Source organism: Hemicordylus capensis, chromosome 6, assembly GCF_027244095.1.
Source record: "Hemicordylus capensis ecotype Gifberg chromosome 6, rHemCap1.1.pri, whole genome shotgun sequence".
NCBI classification, from domain to species: Eukaryota; Metazoa; Chordata; class Lepidosauria; order Squamata; family Cordylidae; genus Hemicordylus; species Hemicordylus capensis.
Window position 1 is genome coordinate 28775986 of NC_069662.1, and position 22873 is coordinate 28798858.

The 22873-nt window shown below is 45.0% G+C and overlaps 1 protein-coding gene across 1 annotated transcript in view; it reads right to left on the reverse strand.

The window, feature by feature from the left end:
- LOC128331053 (deleted in malignant brain tumors 1 protein-like) overlaps positions 1-22873 on the reverse strand; it is a 131679-nt gene that overhangs the window by 97444 nt on the left and 11362 nt on the right. Inside the window, exons 4-12 of the mRNA XM_053264416.1 lie at positions 22662-22697; positions 22190-22225; positions 20774-20833; positions 12670-13005; positions 10850-11185; positions 5732-6037; positions 3564-3875; positions 1993-2298; positions 1154-1468 (exon numbers count right to left, since the gene is read on the reverse strand). Of these exons, the coding sequence (XP_053120391.1) occupies positions 1154-1468; positions 1993-2298; positions 3564-3875; positions 5732-6037; positions 10850-11185; positions 12670-13005; positions 20774-20833; positions 22190-22225; positions 22662-22697 (2043 nt within the window). The remainder of the gene's footprint in view (positions 1-1153; positions 1469-1992; positions 2299-3563; positions 3876-5731; positions 6038-10849; positions 11186-12669; positions 13006-20773; positions 20834-22189; positions 22226-22661; positions 22698-22873) is intronic.

Genomic DNA, 22873 nt, shown 5'->3' on the forward strand with positions numbered 1-22873 from the left:
GAGCTGCCCTGGAAAATTCAGAATGCGTTTGTTCTCCCCCTTTGTAGCTGGTCTCTGCTTTACCTGTGGCTTATATAGAGATATTTACTTTTACATGTATAGCCTGTGCTTCCTCCAAGAACCGCAGAGTGGTGCAAATTGTTACATTTATCCTCCCAACAGCCCTATGAGGAAGGTTATACTGAAAGATAAGTGACTGTCCCAGAGTCACCCAGTGAGTTTCATGGCTGAATGGGGATTTGAACTTCTATTTCCCCAGTCTAGTCCAGCACACTAACTACTGTACCACTCTGGCTCAGAGTTCTTTCTTCTTGTGTTTATTTATTATTATTTGTATTCATTTTTTAAATAATCATGCAGACAGAGCTGCCCTGGTGACTTCAGAATGCATTTACTCTTCACAGAAGCAGCCTTTTGTAGCTGCTATTGCTATTTGTAGCTGGCCTGTGCTTAACTTGTGGCTTGTACAGTTCTTTTCCTGTGAGTGTGCGTGCGTGTGTGCGTGTATGCATGTATGTGCTTGTGTTGATCTTGCCATGTTAAATACAAATCTACACACTAATTTAGTCCTGTTAAGCACTATAAGGCAACTGGTGCTTTCCATATTTCTCTGTATCTCTGCTGATGAGCAACTGAGATGTGTGTGTGTGTGTGTGTGTGTGTGTGTGTGTGTGTTGATCCCATTTGTTATATACAAATATAACATTTTATACAAATCTACACTTTCCCGGTTATTGCTAAAGCACCCACCTAGTTCTGAGTTCACTTCTGCAGCTGCCCACAATTGGCTCCACCTCTTACTACCTGTGGCTCCACCCATCACATCCCCGGCCTAGCACTTCCTCACCTATCCCAGGAACCAAAATACACCCCGCCCCGCCAATTGCAGCAGAACAGCTCTTTGGGTCCAATCGGATCCTTCCAAACTATACAAAGAGAGCCTCTCCTCACACTCTTTGCAAAGCTTGCAAGAAGCATAAGAGGAGGCTGCTGACAACTTTCTATACTTGTTGTCCCACCATGTACTTGCAAAGCTTGCAGGGGGTTAGTTTTGAAAGGGCCTGGCCCTTTCTAGGGACATTGACCAAGACGATATTTGTCACCTCACATTAGGTAATGCAATACCTTAGGCCTCCACAGGAAAGCTGATTACCTGAACATACAACTGCAGCATCACTTCCATGGCTACAGTCATGGCTTCCCCAAGGCCTGCTCTGGCAATCAGAGAGGGATTTTTCTGTTCCTGTACACTGCATATCATCCAGCAAAATATGACCAGAGCCTTGTCCAAAATGAGCTCCATGTGGGGCAGATATGGGTGTTCCACAATCAAGGTGCCTGCACACAACTGTGGCTTCATTAAGGTCCCATCCATCATGACACACAGTTCCAAATTGCCCAAAATGAAGAACTTCCACTCTTCCAGAACACCGATGGAAGCCACCAACCAACCTTAAGCCCACTGGGACTGAAACAGAAAATGAGGTAGTACAGAAATATCACAAAGCAAGAAACATTTCAAAGAAATCTCAAGGAGGATGAGAAGTGCCTATTTTTACTCATATTGATGTAACTTAATTCAGCTCCTTTGCAGATTCAGTATCTGAATTGTCTTCCAAGCAAATCCAAGGCTTGAAACAGGAGTTCAGCTTGCAAAAGGTTTAAGTCTCAGGATGGATAACTATCAAGAGGTCACTTAACAGAATTCCCTTGCGCCTGCTTCCAAGTCACAGACCTTAAAAACCTCAGTGCAGCCCTAGCATGTGTGTTCAATGTCAGGAATTAACTCCAAAAATGCGAGAGATGAGGATGGAGTAAACTGATTGCCCCAAACTGGTTCAGAGTTCATATTTCTCTCACCACTGAGTAAGAACAATGAGTCACCACACTCTAGAGCTTAGACGAAGGGAATTTAGGCTGAAGGCTGTTGTTTCTAGATAGATTTGTCCCAGGACATTCCTTTCCCCCCAAATTAAGCAGAAATTAGCTTACCTGCACACTCAACACCAGCATCTTCCCCATGATGGCAGGTATTGTTCCCCCAAGGGCTTGCTGCGCACTGACTAAGGAGAGGTTCAGTTCCTTCACAGTTTAGGTCATCCCTCCAGATGGGTCCTGTTCCCTCTCCAAACCAAGCTCTTGTATGGACTCCTAAAGGTACACCACAGCCCATCTGCCTACAGACAACTTCAGCCTCTTTAGGGTCCCAGTTCTTATCACATATGGTCCCCCACTGCTGGTTGTGGAGCACCTCAACTCTCCCGGAGCAGTTACTTGAGCCGTTCACCAGCCTAAGTTCTGATGGGAAGCAACAGGAAGGAGAAGAGAATACATCAGTGCAATACATTATTGGCATGGTTCTTGAACACCTTAGACACAGCCTAGGTGCAATGTAGCAGCTATGTGGATTTGATCCACCTCTGCACCTTTCACATATGAAGGAAGAAGATTGGTGTGAAATTTTCTTAACACAAGAAGGAGTATATGAGGGGATGAGCTAAACACCCAGACTGCCTCACTTATCTCATGGCCTGTCACTTGTTCTAAACAATTTCTCCCTGCCCTCCTCACTTCTTGTATGGGCTGGAAGAATACTGTTAACAAGTAGCACAATGCAAGGAGATTAGGCAGATGAAAGAACCTGGATGTTGCTCCCCTCTCCTGTACATTCGTTTACATGTAAGCAATAGAAATCCTTCTACTCTTTTTCCAGGGGTGGGGAAGCTGTTCCTTCTTACTCCACTTGCTTCTAATACAGGGCTGCACAACTTTGGCCCTCAAGCTGTTTTCTGACTACAACTCCCATCATTCCCAGCCACAGTGACCAATAGTCAGGGATGATGGGAGATGTAGGAGGGCCAAAGTTGTACAGTCCTGCTCAAGTACATTCTGCTGCTGCATTTTGTAAGAAAGCAGTTTACAGAGCATCAATCCAAATGAGAAAAGGGAATGTTGGCCAGTGATCCTTTGGCAATACATGAAGCTATGGACCTAGAGAAGCAGGAGAGCATTTTCCTTTTAAAAATTGCTTTTTAACTGGTGGCCCAAGGGTCCAGTCTGAGTCCCAAGGGATATCAATGTGGCCCCAATATAGCCCTAAGCTGTGATGACCCTCCTGAACAGGCACTGATATATCACAATTGCTTTCACTTAAACCATGGAACTGGGTTTAAGCACAAGGATTTTTAATTATCTACCCATTTAATTATTCTACCCATGATGCTGTGGGTACAAGCATCATGAAGAGCATTTCAGCATGTAGCAGAGTTTTCTTGCTATAAGAAAACAATGGAGGAGAAGGGGCAGAAAAATGGCCTGTGAGATGAAGACAGTCACACCTACATCACTTACAAAACTGTGGCTGAATCTGTTTCAGATGGTGCAAGGTTTTACACAAGCAATCAAGAAAGGAGTGTGCAAATAAGAGGGACATGGTGTGTCTCTCCCTCCTTCCACATTTTCAACAGCAGATCTTATGAATCACCTGCTATTGACATGACACTACTTCTCATTTACCTCATAATAAATTTGCAAGGCCACCTTATGACACCTCATCATATTACCTGAGCACACAACACCAGCATCTTCTCCATGGTTGCATGTATGTGATCCCCATCTGTTAAGCTGGCAGTCTTTCAGGGTAGCTTCATTCCCCGTACATCTGGCACCATTCAACCAGATGTGACCATGTCCTCTTCCAAAGTGAGCTTCTTTGAGGGCTGCCAAGGCTATTCCACAGCCAAGTTCCCTGCACACGACTTGGGCACTCATGAAATCCCAGATATCATCACACACAGTCCCCCACTCCTGGCTGTGGAACACCTCAACTCTCCCAGAGCAGTGGCTTGTCCCATTCACCAGTCTGAGTTTGAGGTCTGGAATAGTTAAAGGCACTGTTATTTCTGCGCCTCCCCATTCTTCACCTTCCTTTGTTTCTTTCATGATCACTTGTGGAGGGCCCATTTGCCTGAGGTTATTCAAGTCAGGCTCACTATTTAAATTTGCCTAATAATGACACTGCAGCAACCCTTCAGAGTTTCAGATGGGAGCGTTTCCCAGCTCTGACTAGATATTTCAAGGATTGATCCCAAGACCTTTTCCATGTAAAGCACGTGATCTGCCACTGAGCAATGTTAAAACTCAAGATGGTCTACATCAGTAAATAACCCTGGGTGCAACGAGCCAGTTAATCTGATAGAAAATGGTATACTAATATAAGGCCTAGCTATATTCGTATCTAGTCCAAAGGCCTATCTAGTCCAGCATCCTGTTTCACACAGTGGCCCACCAGATGCCTCTGAGAAGCCCACAGGCAAGGGGTGAGGGCATGCCCTCTCTCCCACCATTGCTCCCCTGTAACTAGTAGTCAGTGGAATCTTGCCTGAGGCTGGAGATGGCCTACAGACACCAGACTAGTAGCCATTAATAGATCTGTAACCATGAATTTGTCTAAGCCCCCTTTAAAGCCACCCAAGCTAGTGTCCATTATCACATCCACCACATATGAAACTGATTTACACTGAATCAGGCCCTTGTTCTTTTCAGCCTGCATGCCATCTCTAATAGCTAATGGCTTTCTGGGGTCTCCAGCCTTTCCCAAATTTGTTATCTTGTCCCCCACCTCACTGGAGAGGTCAGGGATTGGACCTGGAACCTTTTATATGCAAAACTGGTACTCTACTCAGTATGATCAGGGCAGCATGGGCTCTGTATCAGAACCAAAACTCTGCAATAAGGTAAATCAATTCTACATTCAAAGCAAATCAAGTGACTATCCTGACATCCTGCTTTTTAATGTTTGTGCACAATGTTAGGGGCCAATTTGGGATGATACTTCATTTGCTGGCCTCAGCACATGCGATAAGTGTTGGGATATGCCACAGCTACAAGCTTACCTCATTATCCACAGACTCACCATCCGCAGTCGAGTAATGGACATGGTTGAGTAATGGACAATGTGAAAAAAACAGCCAAGAAAGTGTTAACTCCACACACCCAGAGGTTGGGAGTGGACAGAAATGACCTCAGAGGTCATTTCTGGTCACCATTTTGTGGAGGAGAGCCATTTTCTGGCTCATTTGTTAAAAAACCCAACAACACCCACATGATTTTCTGTCAAATTTCAGGGACATTTGGGCTTGTGGGCGGCATCCTTGGACTGCTGAAGGCCTGCAGAGTATTATAGGGGACTTTATGTGGCCCATTTTCACACTTTGGGGGGGCAATTTTGGGTTGTTGTTGGGGTTTTATAGTGTTTGTTGTTGTTGTTGTTGTTGAGTCTGGGAACCCAACCCCTGCAATCCCATAGACTCAATGACTTGTTATCCATGGTTTCATTTCCCACAGTAATCTGTGGGAACGCAAGCGCCGTGGATAATGAGATACTCCTGTACAAGTTAAAAAATATTGTATGGTTATAATTTGCAGTATTATAGGGGGTACTGTAACAAGAAGTAATAGAGAACATAGTTTCCTTCTTGTATCCTCTCTTTGTTCTGTTATTGGTTGGGGTTTCTGGGTGTTCCTGCTTCTCTTCTTCCTGGGCTTTGTGAATCAGCATGTCTTCTGCTGACCTCTACTTTGCCAATATGTAAGAAGAGTGTCTTATGTACTGAGTACGTAAGTACATAACTGGTGTTTGTTTTCAGTCTGTTAAATTCCTAATTTTGTTAAGACAGAACACGTTCTGCACAAATGAATATGATTAAATAAATAAATAAATATGGGTTACCTGCACACTCCACACCAGCATCTTCTTCATGAAGGCAGGTATTGTTTCCCCAAGGACTTGATGGGCACTGACTGAAATAAGTTTCATTTCCTGTACAGTTTACATCATCCCTCCAGATGGGTCCTGTTCCCTGTCCAAACCACGCCCTTGAATTGGCTTTTAAAGGCAAATCACAGCCCACTTCCCTGCAGATGACTTCAGCCTCCTGAAGGCCCCAGCCCTTATCGCACACGGTCCCCCACTGCTGATCATGGAGAACTTCAACTCTCCCAGAGCAGCGACTTGAGCCATTCACCAGCCTGAGTTCTGATGGGAAGCAACACATCAAGGTAAGACATTGAACCATTGCCAAATACCACAGACCCAGTCTAGCTTCAATGGAACAGCCATGCGGATTTCTTCCATCTCTCTGCCCCTTTCACATATCTATTTATGTATATATTGCCTGACTCCAAAGGCTCTAGGTGGTTCACAAAAACAAACACAACAAAATAAAACAAACTATGAAAAACAGCAAGTTAAAAATTTAAAACATTCAGAGACTACTAAATGACTGGCGGAAAAAATGTGTCTTAAGGGCTCTTTTGAAGGTTGGCAAAGACGTTAAACCACAAATATCAATAGGGATGGCATTCCATAGCCCAGGAGTGACTACGGAGAAAGCCCACCCCCAAGTCACTGCCAGACAAGCTGGTGGCATACGAAGATGGACCTCTCTTGATGATTTCAATGTGCGGTGGGTATCATGTGGAAGAAGGTGCAGTCCTGGGTGATCTGGTCGCAAGCCATTTAGGGCTTGAAAGGTAACCACCAGCACTTTGTATTTTGCCCGGAAACCTATTGGTAGCCAATGTAAAGCAGGCATAATATGGTCTCTCGGAGACACCCCAGAGACCAATCTAACTGTTGCATTTTGAACCAACTGAAGTTTCTGAGCCACGTACAAAGGCAGCCCCATGTAGAGCGCATTGCAGTAGTCAAGCCTAGAGGTTACTAAAGACTGTACCACAGTTCTAAGATCACTATCTTCAAGGAATGCAAACAGCTGCATCAAATATGATTCAGAACTTTCCCTCAAACATTCTTTAACAAAAAGCAATATTTGGCATAAACCATCATGTAATTAAAGGCATTAGTAATATTACAAAGTGAAGCAATTAAATTGTGGTGATTTGAAAAGCTCATGACAGAGTGTGAAGGAGACATGGACGTGGGTTCCCCCCCCACCATACTTTACATAAGGGGATCCTATGGGTAAGAGGAGTGAAATTCTTTCCCTCCTTCAACTTACTTCATAGCCCGCCACTTGTTTTAAACAGTTATCCCAGCTCACGCACTTTACAAAGAGATGAAGTCCATTCAGCTTATTCAAGCAGGTGGGTAGCAAATGTGAAAGCAATGCTATGTGAATTATGTGTTGGCATAGTTAGAAATATGCTACAAGGAATGGATTTCAGTCATGATGACCACTTGGCCACCTTCTTTTGTGAGTCCAGCTCCTGTTATATCTTCTGATTGACAAAGTGATGTTTCAAAATTGCTCTGCTAATTATATTGTTTGGAATTCACCAAGTGTCATGTTTTCCCCATACAAAGAGACCACCAAAGGTTTGTTATATGCACCCACTATGTTTTCATACAGGTGAAACTTGGAAAATTAGAATATCATGCAAAAGTCCATTAATTTCAGTAATGCAAATTAAAAGGTGAAACTGATATATGAGACAGATGCATTACATGCAAAGCGAGATACGTCAAGCCTTAATTTGTTATAATTGTGATGATCATGGCGTACAGCTCATGAAAACCCCAAATCCACAATCCCAGAAAATTAGAATATTACATGGAACCAAGAAGACAAGGATTGTAGAATAGAACAATATCGGACCTCTGAAAAGTATAAGCATGCATATGTATTCAGTACTTGGTTTGGGCCCCTTTTGCAGCAATTACTGCCTCAGTGCGGCGTGGCATGGATGCTATCAGCCTGTGGCACTGATGAGGTGTTATGGAAGACCAGGATGCTTCATTAGCAGCCTTCAGCTCTTCTGCATTGTTTGGTCTCATGTCTCTCATCCTTCTCTTGGCAATGCCCCATAGATTCTCTATGGGGTCAGGTCAGGCTAGTTTGCTGGCCAATCAAGCACAGTACACTGTATACTTTTCAGAGGTCCGATATTGTTCTATTCTACAATCCTTGTCTTCTTGGTTCCATGTAATATTCTAATTTTCTGGGATTGTGGATTTGGGGTTTTCATGAGCTGTACGCCATGATCATCACAATTATAACAAATTAAGGCTTGACTTATCTCGCTTTGCATGTAATGCGTCTGTCTCATATATCAGTTTCACCTTTTAATTTGCATTACTGAAATTAATGGACTTTTGCACGATATTCTAATTTTCCGAGTTTCACCTGTATAATGTGACTTGCCTCAAAATATTTGCAAGCTGTTTCATGTTTTTTAATAAGCTTTCAACAATGTTTTTAAAGCTTCCCCCCCCGCCCACACTTGGTTCCCTTTAATGTCTCTTTAGAATCCTCTCTCTTTGATTTAACTGATATGCCAGTTTATCTTGTGATTTTTTTTAGCCGACTTTCCTTAAGGAAACTAAGATTATGAGATCACTCAGCTTTCTCTGTGTTGTGTCCATGTGTCCCTAACTACTTTGCAATGCCTGGACTAATTGGAACCAAATTTGGTAAAGTTGTACTGAATGACACATAGGAATACCTCAACTGCAGTCTGTGGTGATATCATCTAACCCAATTCAAGATGGCAGACGTGTGAATGTTTGAGGCACAAGTGGGCTAATTTGTGCACCGACTAACCAATCTAGTACAGTTGTAGGGACATACATGGACACCTCAGTAGCGTAGTTTGTGATGATATCATCCACCCCAATTCAAGACGGCACATACATGGACATTTGAGATGCAAGAGGAAACTATTTGAACTCAATTTGGTACAGTTGTAGGGACACCTCAATGGCATGTGATGTATAATGACCCCTGCTAACTGGGCAAAGAGGCACATTTTTAATGTGGTGATTCTCTTTATTTAGCAGGGGGAGGGTAACTGGCTCTATCCACCCCCAACACAGTACCTCCAGTGACTGTTGATGGTGTCTATCTTAGGTTTCTTTTTAGATTGTGAGACCTTTGGGGACAGGGATTCATCTTATTTATTTATTTGTTATTTCTCTATATAAACCACTTTAGGAACTTTTGTTGAAAAGCGGTATATAACTATTTTTGTTGTTTTTAATGTCATTCCCCTCAGTTTAAGAGGGCAGACGTGCAAACATTTGAGACAGAAGTTGTTAATTATCAATTAAAATAATAGTGAAAGGAAAGTAGGCAGATCACTCCTTACCACAACTTCTTGTTTATATTGCAGTCATTACTTCCCTAAGGCTTTCAATTGTAATGATCTGCTGGAGCTGAGAATTGTTCTTTCTCAATTCTTTTTCTTTTAGAGCCTATATAACTCATGTAACTTACAATTTAATTTTGTTTACTTAGAAGTTCCATACACACTCACTCTCTTACTCCCGCTTTAACTGCAAGTACAAGAGAACCTTGTTAACCACGGATCCAGGATCTGCAATCAGGGAACTGACCCCTGACCTCAACATACGTGGGGTGGGGGGGGGAAGAGATAGTGTTATCTGCAAGTTGAGTGGTGGTGGCCAGAAATAACCTTGGAGGTCATTTCCGGCCACCATTTTGGAGCCATTTTGTGGCTTGTTTATTTTTTTTAAAAAAAGTGGAATAATGGCATAAATTGGACTTCTGGGGGGCATTGCTGGAGCCACATGGAACACAGGTAGGGACATGTAGAATGTCTTGCTTCAAGCTGGGCCCAACACCAAGCCAGCCCAGTTTGGGTGGTCCAAGTTCGAACAGGACTGCCCCTGGTTCTAAGCACCGGCTGGCTCAGGGATTATACTAGTAAAGGGGAATCTGGATAAGCCTCCCCTTTCCAAATAAAGAGGATTTCATAGCCTAAGGAGGAGGCGTGAATGAAAGGGGGATCTTTACCTTTAATTTCCTCGTGGTAGAGATGGTGGAGGCGGCAGATGGGAGGGCTACTCCAACCCCTCCCATCCACTGGCCTACCAAATGACAGACCAGGCCAGCTGCATTTTTTGTACACATGCACGGAGGCCCTCTTTTATGATCTTCGTGTGTGCACAGAGGCCATTTGCAGCATTATGTGGTGATGAAAATGGCCTCAGCACACAAACGGAGATCACAAAAACGGATTCTGCGTGTGCACAGAGGCCCAAACCAGGACATTTGAGAGGCTGGTGGGAGGGGTGGAGGCGCCTCTGCCACCCCTGTAGCGAGGAAATTAAAGGTAAAGATTCCCCTTTCGCCCGCCCCCCGCCTTAGGCTAGGGAATCCCACTTTACTTGTAAATGGGAATCCTAGCCAGATTCCCCTTTACAAGTATAGGCCCTGAGCCAGCCCACGAACTGGCTCGGCTCAGTTTGGCTGGGACCAAACCGGCCAGTTCCATGCACAACCTTAGGGCACTTTACTTTGCATTTTTTGTGCATTTATTTTTGCCATTTTTATGGGATTTTAAGGTCTCCAAAAACCTAATGCCCATGATCCCATAGACTTTAATGACTCGGTATTCATGGTTTCGCTATCCGCAGTAATCGCGGAGAACAGAACTCCCATGTATACCGAGGTCCACTTGTAACTACTATTCATAGTAATGTAAGTTATTAATTTTCCCATAAAGGAATTTTTCATGTTTTACTTGTATTGTATCTGCTAATCTATTAGATAACAGCTGTGATTACATAAGAAAGCAGGTTCATAAGAAACGTTAACCATAGAAAATGAATCTTGCATAAAAGCCAATATTGTGCTGACTGCAGGACTGCCAATTCCATTTATCTCCTATGCATTTAACAGCACCTTGAAATACTTAAGCAAATGATGCTTCTGTCCATGCCATGAAAAAATGCACCTGCTGATTCTTGCATATCATTTATTTGTTAGGGGCATAAAGACAGGCCAAGAGGATATATTTTCTTTCAAGTTCACAACTCTCATCTCACGAATAAAGTGTGAATCAAGCTGTTGGTTCATGGACTTACCTGAACATATCACACCAGCATCTTCTTCATGATTACAATTATGGTTCCCCCAAGAATTCGCTGGGCATTGTCTGAGGGCTGACTCTGTCCCTGTGCATTGGACATCATCCAGCCAGATCTTCCCAGTTCCTCCTCCAAATCGTGATCCACCTGGGGCCGATATTGCATTTCCGCAGCCCAGCTGCTGGCACACAACTCTGGCTTCCTCAATGTCCCAGTTGTCATCACAAACGGTGCCCCACTGGCCATCATGGAACAATTCCACTCTCCCACTGCATTGATTCGGACCGTCAACCAGCCTGATCTCAACTTCTGGGTCTGAGACCAAACCCACACCTAGGTAAAAGAAATTTCTCAACCACTACATGTATCCACTAATCTGTTAAATACCAGCTTCCTCCACATGGAAGAGCAGGTTGGTAAGAAAGAATGACTTCAGAAAATCAATCAGGCAGATTGATTAATCTTGTGATGACTGTAGGTAGGAGAGGTTTCCCCCCATGGGGCAAACTACTGTAATTGCATCAGGTGTTTGAGAGGGGGCTGTTCATGGGCAGCAGAAAGTGCCCCTACTGTCCCCTGGCTCACACTCTTGTTGTTGAGGTTGCCATTTGGCTAAAACCAAGATCAACCTGCATCATTGCTAGCCTCACCCATTCATTCCCGACCCAGATGCCATTTCCTGGTTCTCTGCAGTGAATATTCCTTCACCCAGAAGGAAACTGCCTGGGGTTGTCAAATAAAGGGGATTACCAAGCCTAATGTTGGGTGGGGGTGGTGTGAGCTAATGGGGAATCTTTACCTTTTATTTCCTGGCAGTGATGGAGGAGGGCAGGGCAGCAAAATTAGCAGTGGTGGCTCCTCCAACCCCTCCACTGGCCTCCCAAATGACGGGCCAGGCAAGGCCAACTCCAGCATGCATGCACTGAGGCCCTCTTTCATGACCTCCGTGTGTACGCAAAGGCCATTTGCATCATCATGTGGTTACAAAAACGGCCTCTGTGCACACAGAGTTCATGAAAAATGCCTCTGCGCGTGCATGGAGGCCGGTGGGAGAATTGGAGGAGCTGCTGCTCCTCCACTGCCCCTGTTGCCAGGAAATTAAAGGTAAAGATTCCCCTTTTGCATGCCCCCCCCTTTAGGCTAGGGAATCCCCTTTAATTTGTAAAGGGGAATCCTAGCCTGATTTCCCCTTTACAAGTATAGGCCCTGAGCCAGCCCATGAACTGGCTCGGCCCAGGTTGTCCGGGACCCAACTGTCGGGTCCCGTACACAACCCTAGGGCAATTTACTTTGCATTTTTTGTGCATTTATTTTGTCCATTTTTACAGGATTTTCAGGCTTCCAAGAACCTAATGCCCATGATCCGATAGACTTTTATGACTCTTGATTGGTGGTTTTGCTATCCACAGTAATTGTGGAGAATGGAACCCCCACGAATACTGAGGTCCATCTGCAACTTCTATTCATAGCAAGGTTAGTTATTCCTTTCCCCATGAAGTAATTTTTCATGTTTTACCTGTATTATATCTGCTTATCTATTAAATAACAGCTGTGATCACAGGTTCATAAGACAAGCGGATATTGTACTGACTGCAGGACTGCCAGTTCCATTTATCTTCTGTCCATTTGACAGCACCTTGAAGTACATAAGCAAATGATGCTTCTGTCCATGCCATGAAAAAATGCACCTGCTGATTCTTGCATATCATTTATTTGTTAGGGGCATAAAGACAGGCCAAGAGAGTATATTTTCTTTCAAGTTCACAACTCTCATGACACTAATAAAGTGTGAATCAAGCTGTGGTTCATAGACTTACCTGAACATATCACACCAGCATCTTCTCCATGATTACAATTATGGTTCCCCCAAGAATTCGCTGGGCATTGTCTGAGGGCTGACTCTGTCCCTGTGCATTGGACATCATCCAGCCAGATCTTCCCAGTCCCTCTTCCAAATCGTGATCCATCTGGGGCCGATATTGCATTTCCGCAGCCTAGCTGCTGGCACACAACTCTGGCTTCCTTGATGTCCCAGTTGTCATCACAAACGGTGCCCCACTGGCCATTGTGGAACAATTCCACTCTCCCACTGCATTGATTCGGACCATCAACCAGCCTGATCTCAATTTCAGGGTCTGAGACCAAACCCACAGCTAGGTAAAAAAATTGATCATCTATTACTTGTATCCACTAATCAGTTAAATACCAGCTTCCACCACATGGGAGAGCAGCATGGGGCAGACTACGGTAGGAAAGGTTCTCCCCTTGGGGAAAACTTCAGTAATTGCATCATGTGATTGAGAGGGGACTTTTCATGGGCAGCAGAATGTGCCCCTACTGTCCCCTGGCTCGTGCTCTTGTTTTTGGGGTTGCCTTTTGGCTAGAACCAAAATCAACCTCCTTCATTTCTAGCCTCACCCATTCATTCCTGACCCAGATGCCATTTCCTGGCTCTCTGCAGTGCATATTGCCACCGCTGTTCACTGTTTCCTGTTCAAGGAAATTGCTTGGGGTTGCCTACACTGCCCTTCCATTAACCCAGCAGCATTCTCCATCTCCTACTCATGCTTGGAGGAAAGGAGACTGAGTGGAAGCAAGGAAAATAGAATGCTGCCACCACTAGCTTAATAGAAGGCAGCATGGAATGGCCCAGGCAGTCTCCCACGGGGTTTTGCTGTGGTGACAAATCACTTTGGAAAGAGCAGAAAGTAGGCATGTGCATGGGACCAGTTCTGTGCTCTCCTGGGAGCTGGGGGTGGTTGCTTTATGGCGCATAGGGGTGCCCTTATCTCCCCCACCTTGTTTCCCCCACCAGCGCTGCTGCCAAAACCACTGATGTGGGGTGGATGAGTAACTTCTTGCTGCCATGGTCAGCATAATACTGGAAGTGGCCGGCATGTATGTGTGTGCAGAACACATGGAGTGTGTTGAACTGGTTCTGTGCATATCCTTAGCAGAGAGTTCTGCCCAGGCTTTGGAAGCTGGCAAGGTCAAAGTCCAAACAAGCGAATGGACAGAAGCCATGAAATCCAAGAGCAGGAACATATCAGCAACAAAGTTGCTTCAGCAAACAGTGGAGGCAACCTGAAGCCTTGAATACAGTAGGCATGTGCCCGAAATATTTCGGAGGCCATTATGAAGGCCTCCGAAACATTTCGGATTGGGGGGTGCGGGTTTCTGGTGCCGGAGGGGGTAGTACTTTAAGGGCGGGGGAGGGTGTACTCACCCCTCCCACCGCATTTCCCCCGCCGGCGCTCTGTTATTTTTAAGCCCCGCAGGGTGGCAGCATTCCTCCCTGCCACCCCATTCCCTCCATCAGCTGGAAGTAGCAAGCGAGCACGTGTGTGCACATGCATGGCAGACTGGTGTGCGCACGCAACAGGTGCATGTGTGCTCGCTACTTCCGGCCACTTCCGGCCGATGGGGGGAACGGGGCGTCAGGGAGGAATGCTGCTGCTCTGTGGGGCTTAAAAATAACAGAGCGCCGGCAGGGGAAATGCGGCAGGAGGTTTGAGTACACCCTCCCCTGGCGCCGAAGATCTTCGTGAAGATTCCTAGAATACAGAGCCAGCAATGAAGCCCCACCCAAGCCTGGAATGTCTTAAAGGAGCTGTGCCTTGTTTCCTAAGCATTGGCAGCAGTGTAGCTGGATGGCTGCAAGTGGGGATTAGAGTGCTTCTGCTCCATCCTCTGACTCAAATGACACAGGCTGGGGTGTGCAATTTGAAGGGGTTAGCAGGTGCTTGCATTTCCATTGGTGGAGGCCAGGACCCCTTGAGCCCTTTCTCAAACCGTAAGTCATCTCAGTAGGGCTCAGAGGACACAACCACTTCACCTCACAACCCACCCACCCACCCACCACGGTATCCAGCTCAGGGGTCCTGTCCCCTTCAACCTGGGAATCCTTTATGTCAGACTTGGGGATCATGACAATAAGGACGTGATACTACCATGAGCACACATCCCCACCCCCCACCACCACATTACACTCTTCCTTGGTTGCTTCAGGAATTAGCAGTTAGTTGCTCTCTTCCTACCAAATCCTGTTGACTACAGCTCCCTTTTTCAGGGGAACCTGGGTGGAGTCACTCTTTACTTCAGGCTGGAACATGTGGGCAACATGATCCTTCAGTAAGCTGTCTTTTTTCTGCCCTCTAAGTCCTATACATACGTGGAACTTAGCTTTATATATGTGTGCATTACTGGATATTGTTTTGGCTGAGTGATGAATTGGGCTGTGGAGAAAAACCTCAAATTCAGTAGATGTTTATAGTAATTCCTGAGTAGTGATACTGAGTAGGGATGTGCGTTTCATTTTGGATACAAAACGTTTTGTGCACAAAACAGGCCATTTTGGCTGTTTTGTAGCCAAAACAAAACACCCAATGCTCAAAACAGAAAATTTTGTAGCCAAAACAAAATGTCCCTGTTTCGGATACAAAACATTTTGTTGTTTCAGCTGATTTGGAACTCCATTTTGCAGTCTCAAAAAGTCTTTCTCCTTCAGTCTCCATTTTGAGTTTTGACATCTGTTTGAATTTCCAGCCCTTTTAGCCTGCAGATTGTCCAGCAAAAGCATGGGCTGATCTGCTGACAATTGCCTCCTTATTCCTTTTAAGCAAATTTAAGGGTAAATTTTACCCTCAATGCCTAGTGGGGCAGTGTGCATTTACCCTCATTGGCCAGTGGGGCAGTGTGCATTTCATTGTTGTTGTTTCACACTGCTGTGTGTAGATCAATTGCATTTCGGGCGAGGAGGGGGGATTTGGCTGTGCATGACCTTTGGAAAACTTTTCCAAAGCTCTGCTGTTGTTAATGTGTGATGTTGATGTTATTTGGGGTGGATTCTGGGCAGAAAGGGGGCTTTGGGGGCAGAAGAGTGGTTCAGGTGGTAGTGCCCCAATGGGTGCCTACTGCCACCCAGATTCCAAAGGAATTGTGAAAAGGGCTGATTTTTAAAGAATTTCTGAAGTTGAAATGCCTTTGGGGCAGATTCGGGGCAGAAAGGGGGCCTGAGGGGCAAAACAGTGGGTTGGGTGGCAGTGCCCCAAGGGGTGCCTGCCACAACCCAGATTCCAAAGGAATAGGGCAAAGGGCTGATTTCTTAGGAATTGTTGAAGTTTACGCTTCTTTAAGGCTCCCCCCCAGGGAAGAATGGAGGTCTCAGCAGACCCATAACGCCACCTGGGGGGCACTGGGGTGGCTGGGAGCGAGTGGTGGTGTAGTGCACATAGGGTGCCAACCACCACCATGGCTTGCTGGGTTCTGTTGTTTCTGAGGTGTTCTGAGTGTAGATTCTCTGGTAGCATATGAGATTTTCAATGACAAACCATGAATCCACTCTCATTTGCTACCAGAGAATCTGAATCTACACTCAAAACATCTTAGAAACAACAGAACCCAGTACCCCATGGGTTAGCAACCTATGGAGGTGGTTGGCATTCTATGTGCTCTCTGTCAAGGTCTGGCCCACGGCCAGGGAAGTTCACGGCTTGGCTGGACACTGCTGACTGAATGACGTGCGTTGAATCTCAGCAATGAGTTGGGGTCTGGTGCTGTAATTTATGGAGCAAGCCGAGAGCTCCCAGCTGGTCGGAATTTACGTCTTGTCAGCCCTCAGCAATAGGCATTTGCTCCTCCTAACAGCTTCTAATTGCGTCCTGCGTTTAGAACACCTGCATTGTTGTGGTGTCAACAGTGTTTCAATGCCTAGTTCTTCCTCTGATTGGTCTCTCACACTTTCTGCTGATTCAGGCTGCTGTGCCTGTTCTAAACCATCAGCTGGATCTATCACAGCTGTCTCAGGAATGCTGACAGCTGGGCACTGCCCCTCAGACACTCCTGACTCAGCCGGAAAGCTGCCAGCCTCCCCTTCATTCTCACTGTCGGAGCTCAAGGGCATGACACTCTACACCACCACTCGCTTTGGGCCACCCTGGTGCCCCCCAAGTGCAGTTATGGGGCAGGAATTATGGAGGTCCATCATTCCCTATGGGGAAGAACTTTACAGACGCACAAGCTCCATTACATCTTTAAAAATCAGCCTTCTGCCCAATTCCTTTGAAATAAGTCTGGCAGCTTCCTTGCCCCCACTGGGCACTACCACCCACCCTACCCTGCTCTAGGCCACCCCTTTCCCCTCAACATGAAGCTATACTTTTGCTGAAACCTCCATTCTTCCCTATGCAAAAAATCCTATACTTCAAAAATTCACCAAAAATCAGCCCTTTGCCCATTTCCTCTGAAATTTGGGTAGTAGTTTCCACACATTGGGCACTACCACCCCCAACCACTAGTTTTTTCCCCGGGGCCATTTTTAAAAATCCAAAACGTTTCCGATTCGGATTTTGCAATTTCGAACAAAGAACAAAATTGGTGTGTTTCGGATTGGCTGCTTTTGAACAAAGAACAAAATGGGGGTGTTTTGGATTTGGGCCAAAAACAAAACAGAAAAACAAAACAAAACCCACAACCCTAATACTGAGTAACTTTGTCTGGAAATCAGCCTTAGATAGGGAGTTGCGAATAGATTTGTACTCAAATCTAACTGATTCAGGCAATTTGTAGACAGAACAAATCACCGCTGTGCTCAATTGCTCAGATTTGGGTCCAAAACAAATTGCCCAGATTTGGACCCAAATAAATTCAGAGGTTTTGTGGCAATCTTTCTTGCTATCCATTTTGTCTATCTGCAATTTTTTAAAAAATCCCAGCTTCCAAGCTTCAGAGTGGTGACTTTATAAGTGTGAATGATTGGCTGGCAAATCCCCCTTGGTTCTAGATTGGCTTGTTCGTTTCCATTCAAATATTTTGTTGCCAGGGATAACTGTGCCAGCATTGGCTAGGGGGAAGGGACAAGGGTGGGCAGAGGGAGGCAGAGGGAGGGATTTTCAAATGTACTTAAGGAGGGCTACAGCCACCGTTCTGCCTTGTGGGAGAAGAGAGAGAGAGAGGCAGAGAAGAGCTGTTGCCTGTGCCACTGCCAGCCCTGTTTTTGCACCCAGGGATCTGAACTTAATCTGTTTAAGGCCAGGTGCCAAAGCAGCACACACAGGTCTCAGCTTTGCATATGTGTAGTGGTGTTGTGTTTATGTTGATAAAATGCTTGGAGTGGGGGGGGGGATTTGATGCTGGTCCAAGTAGCCTGTGCTATCACACTTGCTCACTGGCTGCTGCTGTTATCCTACATTTGTAGGGGGGCATGGGCAGTGCATTTCATTGTTTTGCACTGTTGTGTAGATCAATTGCATTTCTGTTGGGGAAGGGAACACAGTGGATGTAGTGTGTGATCTTTGGAAACCTTTGTTGAAAAGTAGTGTATAAACATTTGTTGTTGATGATGTGTGCTGCATCACCCATAGGGGATAATGGGAACATGAGTGCCCATTTCTGCCTGTGGGTGCCTCCTAGGGGTGCCACAGTGGGTTGGGTGGTAGTGCCCAATGGGTAGCGGCTAGCATTGAAATTCCAAAGAAATTGGCCAAAGGGGTGACTTTTTAACAATTTTTTGTAGTTCGCACATTTTAATCCCCCCCCAAGGGAATAATGGAGATTTCAGTGGCACCATAACTCTGTGTGGGTGATGCCAGGGTGGCCCAAAGCGCGTTGTGGTGCAGTGCACATGGGGTGCCATCCACCTCCCAAACCACCAGCCCACGGGGTACTGGGTTCTGTTCTTATTTTCAATTTTTGTGGTGTTCTGAGTGGATCTTTGGTGCAAAATAAATGATGAATAACCAAAGAATCCACTCAGAATCATTTTGCACCAAAGAATCCACTCAGAACACCTCAAAAATTGAAAATAAGAACAGAACCCAGTACTCCATGAGGCCACTGAAATCCCCATTATTTCTTATGGGGAAAAATAAAAATGCACACACTTCAAAAATTTTTTAAAGATCACCCCTTTGGCCAATTTCTTTGAAATATGGATGTTAGCTGCCACACATCGGGCACTGCCACCCAATCTACTCTGCTGTCCCCGGGACCACTCTCCCCCAATCAATTCAGATATGGATTGGAATAGAATTGGGGATGATCCAGGGGTGGGGGTTCAGATTAAGGCTCGAAATGAATCTGTCTGATTCAATTCAAGCTCGAATCGTGGGGAAATAAATTCATGTACATCTCTAGCCATTGATTGTATCCCTACGGACTAGGGTTGTGCAATTCAGATTTTCGTGTTTCAATTCAGATCAAAATTGAAACACCCTTGATTTGGTTTTGGGTCCAAATCTGACCCATCCAAATCACCCCAGATTCAATTCGATCTGAATTAATCCAAATCTGAAAGGATTTGGATCACAAAATGGGTCCCAGGGCCAAAAGAGTGGGGTGCAGTGGTAGTTCCTAATGGATGTAGGCTACCACCCAAATTGCAGAGGAATTGGGCAAAGGGCTGATTTTTGGTGAATTGTTGAATTTTTAGTGTCTTTGGGGCAGATTTGGGGAATAAACTGGGATCTGGGGCAGAAGAGTGGGGTGGAGTGATAGTTCCTAATGGGTGGAGGCTACCACCCAAATTGCAGAGGGATTGGGCAAAGGTCTGATTTTTGGTGAATTATTGAAGTTTACACATCTTTAAGGTTTCCCCCCATAAGGTATAATGGAGGTGTATCATATTGCTTCATGTTGTGGGGAAAGGGGTGGCCTAGAGTGGTGTGGTGTTGGTGGTAGTGCCCAAGGGGGGCAAGGAAGCTACCAGAATTTTTTAAAAGGATTTGGGCAGAGGGCTGATTTTTGGTGATTTGTTGAAGTTTACGCATCTTTAAGGTTTTTCTCCTTAGGGAATCATGCAGGTTTCAGCAGCCCCATAACTGCACTTGGGGGCACTGGGGTGGCCCAGAGTGAGTGGCGGTGTAGTGAACAGAGGGTGCCAGCCACCCCCATGGGTTTCTAACCCATGGAGTATGGGGTCCTGTTGTTTCTGAGGTTTTCACCTCATGGGGAAAAACCTTAAAGAAGCGTAAACTCCAGAGGAGCCCCTGGTGGCTCAGTGGTAAAACTGCCGGCCTGTAACCAGAAGGTTACAAGTTCGATCCTGACCAGGGGCTCAAGGTTGACTCAGCCTTCCATCCTTCCGAGGTCGGTAAAATGAGTACCCAGAATGTTGGGGGCAATATGCTAAATCATTGTAAACCGCTTAGAGAGCTCTGGCTGTAGAGCGGTATATAAATGTAAGTGCGATTGCTATTGCTATTGCTAAACTTCAACAATTCACCAAAAACCATCCCTTTGCCTATTTCCTCTGCAATTTGGGTGGTAGCCTCTACCCATTAGGCAGTTAACTTAAACTGAATAGTACCCCACTGTCTTGAGGGTGGGAGTGGGGTGTCATTGGCACATGGCAGTTGACGCTGTCGAAAAGACAGTCAAAATGAATAGAAGAAATGAATGTGTGTAATGAATCCTCATAAGGATTCATAGAGTGAAAGTTATTATAACCAAATAATCCAAGCTCTTGAAAAATAGTGACCACACATTTTGCTCCATAACTCCACTTCTATAAGGGCTAGAGCTTAGCTCTTTTAAAAAAATGAAAGCTAGGAATCTGGGGGAATTAATAGGAGCAATCTGAATCTCAAATAGATTTGAATCAAATCAGGCACAATTCAATTTGTACCTGAATCTAGCCAATGGACCACAGGGGTGATTTGTTTTGTCTCCGAATCACTCAAATCAGCTAGATTCGGGTACAAATCGATTTGTACCCAAATCAATTTGCACATCCCTACTATGGACATCACAAGGTTCCATCCACCTCTTTTACACTAGATTGCCAATGAAGCCAACTGCAGAACAACTCATTTCAAGGAGATAAGCCCATATGGACATGGTGGTTTGGGGGCTTTTTGATACAGATTACATGACATTAATTATACAATATGTCTGGTTCTTCTACAATAAAATATTAATAATTACCAGAGGTAGGGTGTTCTGAGTAGAAGTGTTCCCATGCAAATGTCCATTTCCATAGAGTAGCTGTAAAGAAATTGATGGAACATTTTCAGCAGATGCTTCTTTTCATTAAAAGGCAGGCCTCTTGCTTTGTATGTAGTGCTATAACAAATTCAAAGGGTCTGTGTTCCACAGTTGGGGATATTATTTCAAAGTCTAAGTGTAGTTGTGTGTTCAAGCCTTTACTTTATGTACTGAAGGCCCCGTGTTCATTTCTCTGTGCTCCAATTAGCAGGACATTGTTTTGGAATATTGGACATTATTGGACTAGATGTCGCATAGACAGACTGTCCCAAGGGGAGATGAAGGACTACTGTGGGAACTTCCTATCTGGATTCCTCCCTGCCTGATCACTTGGCCTTTTCCTGCATTTCTTAACAATACTTGCAAAACGAGTTGAGCTATGGGAAACAGCCTTCCACACCTTGCAGAGGACAATTGTTCCACATAAATGAGGGTGGATTCTGTGGATTCATCTTTCCAGCAAGGGCAAGACGCCTTCCTTGCCATGTTCTCTGGAATGCTGGCATGGGCAATTCTAAAGTAATTCATCTGGGCAGGCCTAGTCCAAGCCCAATATGCACCTGAAGCATCAGGCAAGGCCACGTCCTCCTCATCGTCACGTCAGTGATCCCCCTCCTAGCTCAGTATCCAAATAGTTTATTACAGTCCTTAACCAGTACATCCTAGATCAGTATACTTTAGTGATCTTTTCAGGGCAGAGAAGGCACCATGAAACAAATACCCTTCCCATAAAATCCAGTTTCAGACCTTTCGTGTCCTGATCCCAAACCACCTTCCCCCACATCTCCCTGGGCACAGAGCATGGAGGGAGCAGAGCCTGTATACCCAATTCCCTCTGATTCACTCCCTCCTTTCCTTGTGTGAAGATGGCGGCACCTGCCACTGCCACTCAAACTCTTTCTCATCTCTTTCACCGGTTGATTCTGATTCCCTTCCTCTTTCTACCTGCATGGGATGGGGAATGGAGTAACAGGAAGCTTGAATCCACTCTTGCTGCTGTTTCATGCTCTGTTCTGTGCAGGCAGGGAGGGTGGAGAAATTTGAAGCAGCTGGCAAGGGAGAAAAGTGAGCAGTAGTGGTGTCAAAAATCTGGTTATGCAGTGGCCAAGGCAGTGGTGAAGGTAAAGTGTGCCGTCAAGTCGATTTCGACTCCTAGTGCACTGTTATCCCAGAGCTGCCCCAGCTGCCTGAGGCTACTACTAATCAGACTCCTGGGAAGGCTGGCCCTGTTTGTTGAAAGAGATTCCTCCCTTCAACAAAGGAGTGTTGAAGGCCGTTTGTGGGTGGAGGGAGGACTTCGTCACTGCACATTGTACAACTTTTCAGAATCTTCTAGAATACATTATTCATCATTACCTGATGTAGGGTATTCTGTGGGCCTTGAAGGTTCCTCTTCATTTCCAGGTGGGGCATCAAATAAAGCAATGGAAAGTTAGTGACTTCCTCACATTCAACAGTACTTTTCAAAAGAAGTTTTCAAAAATTTGTTTCAACAAAAATGGAAGGAGAATGAGGAATAGAGATAAAACACACATACAGTCATAGGAATCATTGAGAAAGGGATTGTAAATGAAGCTGCTGCTAGGAATCATTAGGAAAACAATAAAAAATCTTACTGCTAATATTATAAGTGTGCTTTTACAAAAGGGGGAACCTGGCTTCCTTTGAAGAAAAGTAATTTGGTATCTGTGTCCAAAACAGATCGGTTCTGGCCATTCCTCCCTTCAACAAAGGAGTGTTGAAGGCCGTTTGTGGGTGGAGGGAGGACTTCGTCACTGCACATTGTACAACTTTTCAGAATCTTCTAGAATACATTATTCATCATTACCTGATGTAGGGTATTCTGTGGGCCTTGAAGGTTCCTCTTCATTTCCAGGTGGGGCATCAAATAAAGCAATGGAAAGTTAGTGACTTCCTCACATTCAACAGTACTTTTCAAAAGAAGTTTTCAAAAATTTGTTTCAACAAAAATGGAAGGAGAATGAGGAATAGAGATAAAACACACATACAGTCATAGGAATCATTGAGAAAGGGATTGTA